At 48.5% G+C, this 10,784-nt stretch overlaps 2 protein-coding genes across 2 annotated transcripts; one reads left to right on the forward strand and one right to left on the reverse strand.

The window, feature by feature from the left end:
* The first annotated feature begins 1,816 nt into the window (after positions 1–1,816).
* Positions 1,817–6,664, forward strand: PCSK1N (proprotein convertase subtilisin/kexin type 1 inhibitor). Its single transcript, XM_054566369.1, has 3 exons — positions 1,817–1,949; positions 5,441–5,913; positions 6,248–6,664. Exons 1-3 carry the CDS (start codon positions 1,836–1,838, stop codon positions 6,438–6,440), a joined length of 780 nt encoding a protein of 259 aa, XP_054422344.1. The 5' UTR covers positions 1,817–1,835; the 3' UTR covers positions 6,441–6,664.
* A 1,147-nt stretch (positions 6,665–7,811) lies between these two features.
* On the reverse strand, positions 7,812–8,504 carry ERAS (ES cell expressed Ras). The gene has a single exon (XM_054566370.1). It carries the CDS (start codon positions 8,502–8,504, stop codon positions 7,812–7,814), a length of 693 nt encoding a protein of 230 aa, XP_054422345.1.
* Positions 8,505–10,784: the final 2,280 nt, after the last annotated feature.

The following is a 10,784-nucleotide window of genomic DNA, read 5'->3' on the forward strand; positions in this document are numbered from 1 at the left end:
TTTTAATGAAGTTTTAACATTTTCTCTGTAGAGGTCTTATGTAGCTCACTTATACTAATTTTCTACTGCAGTGTAACAATATTACCACAAACTTGTCAGCTTAAAACAACATAGAACAACATTGTCTTACTGTTTCTGTTGGTCAGGAGTCACAGTGTTGCTTAACTGGGTTGGTTCTCTGGGTCTCACAAAACTGAAATGAAGGTGTTGTTTAGGGCTTCAGTTTCACCTGAGGTCTGAATAGGGAAGGAAAGATCTGCTTCCAAGCTCAGGTTGTGGGAGGAATTTAGGTTTTGTGGTTGTAGGACTGAGGGCTTCAATTTCTTGCTGGCTGTCCACCCTTTGTTCCTTGCTGCATGAGGTTCCACAAAGTGGCCACTTGCTTCATCAAAGCCAGCAAGGGAGTGAAAGTCTCTTTCTTTGAAATGACAAAATATTTGTCTCAAATTCATTTTTAACAGAATTACATTCATGTATTCATGTATCTCTGGTCACTTTTAGTTATGCACGCACTTAAGGATATGAATGCCAGAAGGCAAGGATCATGGGAGTCACTTTACACATGTGTCCATCACACTATCCTTGGTTATATAATCTTCACGTCCATAAGGGATGCATATAAGGATTTTCATTATAAAGTTGTTTGTAATACTCAGGAGATGGAGGCAGTTTGAGTCAGTGGATTAGATACACTCACAGCAATATAAATGGATCTCTTTTTTCTTCATTTTAATTTATGCCATGTTACCGTACTTCATTTTAACTCCAAAATAAAAATATCTTTATTTTTATCTGATACAATAGTAATACATACTCATTGCAACATTTTTTCAGACAACAAAGAAAGTGTAAAGGAGAAAGTGACAAATCATTAGTTATCTCCCCACCCATGCATAACCACTAACATTTCCTTCCCAACGTTTTTTTGCCCCTATGGATACACAAATTTTACCAGTTTTTTCCCCTTTAATGTATCATTTTAAGTTGCTTGAAATCATTTCTGGAACAATGTGTGGGTAAAACCTACCTATCTATGTATCTGTGGAAAAGCAAGTAGATACAAACAGTAAAATAAGGACAGGGATAGTAGGAGGGTTGTAGAGATAAAGGGAGAGAAAGAGTCAGAGGCAGGGAGAGAGGGATGGGAGAGGAAGACAGAGAGTTGTGGGCACAGGACAAAGAACCACGGAGAGTCATGGAGAGATGAAGATACTAGCAAAGAGACAAGGGCAGGATGAAAAGGAGCATTTATTGAGCTCCTACTGAATGCCATTCTTATTAAACCTCCAAAGTCAGGATGAGAGGCAGTTACTAGTAACCCCTTTATGCAGGTGAGGAGCTGAGCCTCTAGAATGGTGAACTGACCTGTCCATGGTCACATCACCTGAATTGAACCCATGGACCTGTAAATGGCCTATTCCATAGAGTGACCGGAAACTGTTTATCCAGTGAGCAAAGTCATTTATCTATTCCTCAAGGCAGAAGAGGTAGGCACCAGATCCCCATTTCACTCAGCTGAGTCAATTCGTCCTGTCTGCGAAGGCGACAGCAAGGTCTGTTGCCCGGACAACTGCCCTCCAAGTGCCATGGCAACCGCCACCACAGTCTCCAGCTCTCCACCTTGCCCCTTGGGCATCTCCAGGGCGACCGGCAGAATTAAGGGCAGCGGGAGCTCCTAGGATGCGCCTGCGTCGAGTGGCGGGAGGGGGTGGGCAAGGGATGACAGGGGGCCCGGGCGTGCGCAGCCGCAGAGCACCGCAGCCTGGTCCACTAGCCCAGGCTCTGCGCATTTGCCAGCCAGTCCGCCTGTCCGGAGCCCGGCTCGCTGGGGCAGCATGGCGGGGTCGCCGCTGCTCGGCGGGCCGCGGGCCGGGGGCGTCGGCCTTTTGGTGCTGCTCCTGTTGGGCTTACTTCGGCCGCCCGCTGCTGTCTGCGCACGGCCGGTAAAGGTGCGACCCCGGTAGGGCAAGAGGTGGGGGGCGGCGGGGAGGATGCCACTTCAGCCTCGCCTGCCCCAGCTCCCCGGAGGTGAGGAGACTTTGGCTAGGATGACCCGGGACCCAGCCGCCAGTCCGCGCCCAGGCCATGCCAGCGCCCCCGGGGCTGGGCTGGGTCTCTGGATGTGCTGGTGGTGGTATCTTGGGCTTGGCCAAAAACCGCGCCCTGCTCATTCCTACCGCCCCGTGCCCGCGGAGCTGTCCATGGGACTAACGCGAATTAAGGCAGGGGGTACGCGCATCGATTTGTGTGTGGGCATGATGTGATGCCGACGTGGGGGAGAAGGTGTGGTGTCCTTGTAAATGTGTGTCCTTTGATGTGAGCGCTTCCGAGCGTCCGTCCATACAAAACTGCCATTATAGGTCTGGGTGTCCAGTGTGGGTGATGCTAGGGTTGCTTCCGTGTGTCTTTTCTCAGTAACACCGTGTGCATGTTTGTGAATTCTATAGCGATGACGTGACCTTTGGGTGTGTCTGTGTTTGTGTGTGTGTACACGCGTGCGCGTGTGATTTAATTTTTGTTTGGGAGGGCGTGATCTTTGCATCCTTGTGTGCACATCCCATTTTGGTTCTGTTGAACTGAGTGACTAGGATTTTTTACGTGTGTTCATGAGGCTATTTCTTATTCTCCCTGTTTCTTTGTGGAGCTATGTCATTGTGCGAAGAGGAGCCATGATATTTCTGTGCTGCATTGTGTCTTTAAGAGGTGGTACATGTCCTTGCATCTGGATAGCTTGGCAATTGTAACTGCATGAGCAGCCGTGCGTGAACGTGTGCACTGATCGGTTGCCTGTGTGCGCTGATCGGTTGCCTATGTGACATCTCAAGGCCTGTCAATCCATGTCAGTGTGTGTGTGAGGCTGTGATTGCTGGTGAGTGTGATTCCATGAGGGCTGAGGGGTGGTGTGTGCCAAGGGCACTTGGAGCACATCCTCCTCAACTCTTCAGAGTTGGAGGATTTAAAAAATTATTAAATATTATATATGACATAATATAATTAACATACATGTGCAATAATGATAAAATAATCCCCATAGGTATCTACCACTCCGTTTAAGAAACAGAACATGACCAATATTTAGGAGCCCATGGTGCCCCTCCCCACATGAGCCCTTCTCCTCCATAATCATTATCCTGTATTTTCTGTTCATTGATCCTTTATTTTTGTTTGTACATTATGACATATACAATACCTTGTTTAGTTTTTCCCCATAGAAATGGAATCATATTGGTGTCTGGCCTCTGGTCGTCACTAGGGGTCACTAGGAAGTCATCAGGTGACTGTTAGTCGCAGGCAGTCTGCAGTGGAATTCTGCAACCTGCTTTTCTTTTCTTTTTCCTCTCTATGCTGGTTGTAAGATACCTCAACATTGAAAAGGTGTGTGGCTATAATTCATTTTATATTGCTGCACAATATTTTATCCTATGAGTATATCATTAGTATAGAGTATATCATGGTTTATGGATGCACCCTCAATATGTCGGTAGACATTTGGGTTGTTTCCAGGCTTTTCTTTCTCTTTTTATTTTCTTCCTCCACTTTTACACTATTACAAAGAGTGCTGCTTTACACAAATAGTGTAAATTTTAATGAACTTGTGTCCAGCACCATATGCACAAAAGCTACACTGGACAGTAACACCCCAGGAATGGGTCATAGGAGATGTGAATTTTTTTAGACATTGCTAAAATGTCCTTCAAATTTATTTTGCGATTGATTGCCAACCAGCAATGTGTAAGCATTTCCATTTTTTTCCATATCCATGTAAACATTGAGCATTATTAGTGTTTTTAATTTTTTAGCAATCTTTTGGCTACATTATGCATAGCATCTCACTGACATTTTAATTAGTATTTTCCCGATTACTAATGAGGTTCACTATGTATCATATATTTAGTAACTGCTTTTGTTTTCTTTTTGTGAAATATTTGATCATGAATTTTGCCTGTTTTATTGCTTTTTAGACATTCTTTGCGTATTGGATACTAATTCTTTATTGATGGTGTGTAATGCAGGCATCTTCCCTCACTCTGGTTTACTTTTCATACTTTTTATGGTGTCTTCAGACAAAAATAAATTCTTAATTTTAATGTCACTTTTTAAAAAACAATCCTCACCTGAGGATATAGTTTTATTGATTTTAGAGAGAGAGGAAGGGGGGGAGAGGGAGAGAGAGAGAGAGAGAGAGAGAGAGAGACATCAATGTGATAGAGAAACATTGATCGGTTGCCTCCCATATGTGCCCAGACTGGGGATTGAATCTGCAGCCCAGGTATGTGCCCTAACCTGGAATCGAATCCGCAACCTTTTGGTGTACGGACCATGCTCCAACCTACTGAGCAACACGGCCAGGGCTAATGTAGTTAAATTTATTTGTCTTTTCTTTTTCATTTTCTCAAATTTGGATCAGTTGTTCCTGCATGATTTATTGAAGGAGTTCAACTTGTCCCCATTGCTCTGCAGTGCCACATCCGTCATGTAGCAAGTGTCAGTATGTGTGGATATGTTTCTAACCTTTGTTCAATCCTGTTCTTTCCTGTGCTGTGTCTAATCTTCTGTTTAACTTGCCCTTTTAGTTTTTAATTGGATTTAAAATATATCTCTAAATATTTCTTTTTCAAATCTTCATTCATGGTCAGTTTTATGTCCTGGCTCATACTTTGGATACCCACTTTTATTTATTTAAACTTATTGAAATTGTTTCAAATTGAAACTGAGCTTCAAATTAGTTATTGGGTAATTTATTCTACAGATAGACTTGCATGCCAAATGATATATAACATCGTTATTCATTCTAACATTATTTATAAGATAGCAAAAGATTAGAAACATCTTAAATGTTCATCAGTTGAAGACTGGTTAAATAACTCTTGTACATCCACACAAAATGGATTCAATGCAGAAGAAAGACTAAAGAAAAAGAGAAAAAAAGAAAGTTGGCTTTTTAGGAACTGGTGTAGCTATAGATTCCAACAAGCAAGGTGCGAACAGTCTGGTACCTTTTAGGTAAAACAAGTGGACGATAGGCACCTATAAAATGCATATATATATATATATATATATATATATATATAGTATATGTATACACACAAACACACATATATGTATATATATGTATACATAGTCCTATTGCCCACAATATTACCATAGAAAAATTTATACTTGACATATCTACCACTGCCGCTGCTATAAAGAAACCTGATCTCCAGAAGCTCTGGGGCAAGTTCTGAGTCACGAGGAAATTGTGTGTGTGGTGGAGCTGGGCCGGGAGGGATGGGGATCTTTCGTGGTCTTAAGTGTGTCTGGAGATATTTGGGGGTCTCCAGTGGCCTTAAGGGTGCCTGGGTATATTTGAGGGGCCACAGTGCCTTTGGAGACCCCCGGGTTGGGGGAGTCCCTGGCCTGACTGGAGCTGTCTTCCCCTCACTTTGTCTTTCCACAGGAGCCCCGCAACCTGAGTGCAGCCTCGCCGCCCTTGGGCGAGGCTGGTGCTCCCCGCCGCTTTCGGCGGGCAGCGGCCAGGGGCGAGGCAGTGGAGGTTGTGCAGGAGCTGGCGCGGGCGCTGGCGCACCTGCTGGAGGCTGAAAGGCAGGAGCGGGCGCGGGCCGAGGCGCAGGAGGCCGAGGATCAGCAGGCACGAGTCCTGGCGCAGCTCTTGCGCGTCTGGGGCGCTCCTCGCACCACCGACCCGGCCCCGGGCCTGGAGGACGATCCTGACGCGCCTGCGGCGCAGTTGGCCCGCGCCCTGCTCCGTACCCGCCTGGATCCTGCGGCCCTCGCAGCGCAGCTAGTCCCTGCCCCTGCTCCCGCCACTGCACTCCGACCCAGACCCCCAATATATGACGATGGTCCAGTGGGCTCCGAGGCCGAGGACGCCGGTGAAGACACACCAGATGTGGACCCCGAATTGCTGAGGTAGTTGGCACGGGGTGGAATGGGCGGGCGCCTGCATGCCAGGGTGGAGGTGAGAACACCTCTGTTGTAAGGCAGTTAGGCCCCGGACCCAGGGTGTGGGTGTAGAGATGCCTGGGTGCTGGGATATTGGAGAAAGTGCACTCACGGGCCCAGGCATAGGGACTCCCAAGCCCGGTTTCTGGGCAGGACCGGGAGGCGGGGACATTTTCTCAAAGCCGTGGGCTAGGAAAGGCGGGTCCCCAGACAATATGGGGTTGTAGGGCCACCTGGGTCCTAGGCCCCGGGCGTTAACAGACCCATATATCCTCATTGCATCGGTTCTGCTCCCCTGTAGGTACTTGTTGGGGCGGATCCTCGCGGGAAGCGCGGATTCTGAGGCCGTGGTTGCCCAGCGTCGCCGCCTCCGCCGCGCCGCTGACCAGGATCTAGGCCCTGATATACCCCCTGAGGGTGTGCTGGGGGCCTTGCTGCGCGTAAAACGCCTGGAGACCCCCGCACCCCCAGCACGCCGCCTCCTGCCTCCCTGAGCACGTCCAGGATCCTGGGCGCCCTTGGGTCCAGAGCCGCCCCTTCCCCGACATCCCGGCTGCTCCTCGCCGGCATGGCTGTTCCCCGCGCCGGCGAGGGCCCATTGCTGCCCCTCTCCTGACACCCCTGCTGCTCTCGGCCGGCAAATCCCCATCAGCCTCGGTTGCTGCCCTCGGAACTCCCCAAGGTCCTCACCCCTGGCCCCACAATAAACACGTTCTGAAGCAGCTATGCACTTGACTGTGAGTGGCAGTTTCTATGGGGCCGGTGGGCTTGATGGTGATGGCAGTCCTTAAAACTAGGAAGAGTAGCCCCTGACCTCGGTCCAGCTCTTTAGAGACCACTCCGTAGTCTGTGCCTCAGTGGCAGTGCCCACCCAGGTCCTGTACCCCCACTTCTAGGCTTCACTCAGGTATGGGGAGCCCCATTCAAGGGCCTGCAGCAGCGTCTTCCAGGGTTCACCTTCCTGAGGACCAAGAGGTAGCTGTTAATGAAGTGTGAATAGAGCCTGCCACTTCCACCTGCACCAGAGCACCTTCTTATAGGGGGAGGGGCTACCAGGGTGAGAAAGGGAGTGGACTGCAAAGCCAGGTATCAGCCTTCCCAACCCACTCACATCCTGGCATGAAACCCTGAGTAACTCCAGGTTCAGAAATTAGAAACTCGGCCTCCAGGTCATTAAGAGAATAAAGTATTATTTGTCAAGGCAGGAGACTACACCATATCTTTCTTTACACTTGTTAGCGTGATTTGTACATTTAAATATTTATTTCTATTGTATAGAGGACACTCTATCTGTACTCCTACATAGTCCTGAAGATATTGGAAGTTGAAGTGTTGGTAGCTGGTTTGTGGTCAGTCTTTGCACTTGCTATTTGCAAGTTTTTGCTCAAATGCTGCCTACTCAATAAGGCTTCCCTTCACCCACCTTTAATACATAGTCTTATGTCCTATGTACAAGTGTAGGGATTTTCTTGTTTGTCTTGTGTGACCCTACATCCTTTGCACCCAAAGCAGGACCTGGCATATTACAGGCTTCCCCACATTTCTTGAATGAAAGAGTTCTCACAATTCAAGTAACATTCTCACCAGTTTCACACCCACCCACATAATGCTGGGCTCGGAGGCAGCTTTGAAACCTGAGAACATTTATTTTGTTTTGCACAAAATCTCTGAACCTGACAGAACATAATCAACAGTATGTTCCACATTAACAAAAAAGCCCATCACCGAATGAAAACCTCCCCAGAAGAGGGGTCCATCTATCCCAAGTACACCCAGTGTCTCACACAGCTAGTTGCTCAGGGTTGTCATATCAAGGAAGCATCACCCTGGCCTGGGGGATGGTCCACGTTTCTTTACCAAGACCTTCAGGCCACAGAGCAGCCACAGTGGCACATGGTCTTCTGGTGCCGGGACTTAGCCCCACCTGCAGCGGCTGCTGCCTCAGCCTCCCGGACCCTTTGGATCTCATGGATGAGCAGGGAAAAGGCCTCCTCTACACCTTGCCGTGTTTTAGCTGAGGTCTCCACGAAAGGGGCCCCCCAGCTCTTCGCGAGGGCTATAGCAGCAGCATGAGCATCTCCGTTGGTGGTCACAAGGTCGCACTTGTTGCCCACAAGGACGAGGGGCCGGGTATAGTGAGGGCCCCACGTGGCCCGCATCTGCTGCAGCTGGGTTAGAGATGAGGGGTCATCGAGGGCAAAGACACCCAGCACACCATCCCCAACAGCCAAGCACTGGTCACGCAGGGCCTTATGAGTGGCCTGGCCAGCCGTATCCAGCACATTCAGGATGCAGCCTCCTTGGTCCAGGGTCACCTCCTTCCAGTAGGAATCCTGGATCGTGGGGTCATGGTCTTCCACAAAGCACTCATGGTTCAGCTGGATGGTGAGCGCGCTCTTTCCCACACCACTTGCACCGACAACCACCGCCTTGTACTCTGGCAGCTGCTTGCCAACACCTCTGGAAGGTGCCTGGGCACTGTGGCTCTCCTCTTGGGCACTTGCATTCCATGTACCCAGGCCCAGATCAAACACATTTGACTTTTTTGGTGGTGCCATGCTCAAGGAAGAGATGTGGACAGCAGGCCCTGCCAAGTGGGAAGAGAAGAAAGACGATGGCCGGGGGAAGGGAGGCAGTAGGTTCAGCTAGGCGAGGGGACTGCGTGGGCAAGGGGGCAGCTGGTGGCATGGAGCCAACATCTCCTGAGTGACCAGTGTATGCTAATCGCCTTCTAATATGCTATATACGTTATTTGTGTTGTTAATTCTCTTTCCTTCTCTCATTCCCTTGTACGACATAAACTCTGTGAAGGCAGGAAGTTTAAAAACAGCTTTGATAACATACCATAAAGTTAACCTAGTTCAAGTGTACAATTCAATGACTTTTAGTATATTAACAGAGTTGTGCAACCACCACCATAATCTAATTTGAGTATATTTTCTTCACCTCAAAAAGGAACCCCCTACCCATTATCTCTCCCGCCCCATTCTGGAGGGATGGCACAGATTTTATCAGTAACCCCAGTCCAGTACAATGCCTACCATACAGTAAATGCTAAGCAAATTCCTGCCCCCAGGGAGTATATATTCTAAAAGGTGGGGACAATGAACCAAATAAATAAGCGAATTATGAGGTCTGTGAGCCATTATCTAAAAGTCAATCTTTATTACTTATTCAACATACTGCTGCAGGGAACCTACTGTGTGGCAAGGTGGGTGAAAATAGAAAACCCTGGCTCTCAAGAATGTGCCGATGCAGTCAGGAAGACTGACAACAAAGATATTTCAGCAACAGGTGATAAGCATGCAGAAGATGCTTGGTTAATGTTAGCATTTTCATTATGATTTAATTTTCATTCATTACTTCAAGAAGCTTCCGGTATGCCAGGCATTGTGATGGTTGTGGGAATAGGGGGTTGGGAGGGGTGGGGGTGGGGATGTGGCAGTAAACAAAATAAAGTCCCTGCCCTTGGGAGAATTAGATTCTACAAGTGAGAAAGAGACAATAAACAAGATAAGCAAGTAAATCACCAAGCAATTAGAAGAGGATGGGCACACAGCAGGCGCTCAATGAGTGTTAAGCTATTAATAGCAAGTCACCATTAACTCATTCAATACACATCTTGATCTTACTTCAGTGTGTGGCCTCAGGAAATGCATCTTAATGGCTGCTACCAGTCTCCCTGGAAACCTGGGGGCAATGGCAGTTTGGGGGTAGATGGTGGGGGTTCAGGTGTCCCTGTGGATTTCTGTTGAGTTTGGGACCTGGAGGTCAGAATGGAGGGGGACAAGGTCCAGTTGTGAGGTCCTCAGCCCAGAGAGATTCCTGAAAACAGTTATTGGACGTGCTTGTTTAGAAAGAAGGGGGCCATGATAAGGAAAGAGGTAAAAAGGACAGAGTTCTGGGGGCCCCCAATATTGAGAAGACAGAAAGAGAGAGATCTAGCTATGGGAACAAACTGAGAGGAGGGGGGTGAGGGCGGAAGCAGTGAGGAGACCGCTGCAGTAGTTAAGGCGAGCTACAGCGGTGGATGTGGAAAGGGTAGGTCAGATTCTGGAATATCCTGAAGGTAGAATTAGCTGGCAGGATTTACTGAGAGTTTAAGAGGTAGGAGAGGAGGTCAAGGATGACTCCAGTTTGGGTCTGGGCAGATGGAAATCTGAGGGTGCCATTATCTGAGGGTGGGGACTTGTAAGATGGGCTCTTCCCTCTTGGCAAACCGCTGTACCTGTGACTACGATCCTAAAAGCACTAGGTATTATTTACAGAGAACTTAGCTCATGCCAGGTGACTCTCCTGCCATGCTCACACTCAGTCCCCCTAACACTCTGGTGGACTGAGTATGGACTATCATCACCACAGCCACTCTATCAATGAGGAACAGCTAGCAAGATTCAGAGAACTGAGGGGACGGCCACTGGCCTGAGGTCCGGCAGTCCATGAGAGACCAACAGGAGAGAGGTCTCACCCGTCGCAAGTAACATAGAACCACTCGTTGTGCCAAGTGCTACCGGAGTGTCATTAAGAGGTCCTTAGGACCCCGAGACGCCCCTCTTTACCTCAAGCCACTGCATGCCATCCCCATCCCAATCCCTGCTGCTTGGACCACATCCATTGTGTGTCCTTTGTGTTAGCGTAACTACCTGAGGGGGCAGGGGGAGCGGTTGGAGGTGGCACAGCTTCAGGGAGAGTGGAGAGACCAGCCTAATGTGAACCTTCACAACCCCCCTTTCAGGGCTAGCCCAGGACGACCTCAACTACGTTTCCCGCAACTAAGTCAGGTGCTGTGGAAAGGTTGGGGCAGGGAGGAGCGACCCCCAAATCTCACCCTAAAACCC

Source organism: Pteronotus mesoamericanus, unplaced genomic scaffold (genome assembly GCF_021234165.1).
Source record: "Pteronotus mesoamericanus isolate MK-2021 breed Mesoamerican mustached bat unplaced genomic scaffold, CSHL_Meso_final contig_173, whole genome shotgun sequence".
In the NCBI taxonomy this organism is placed as follows: Eukaryota; Metazoa; Chordata; class Mammalia; order Chiroptera; family Mormoopidae; genus Pteronotus; species Pteronotus mesoamericanus.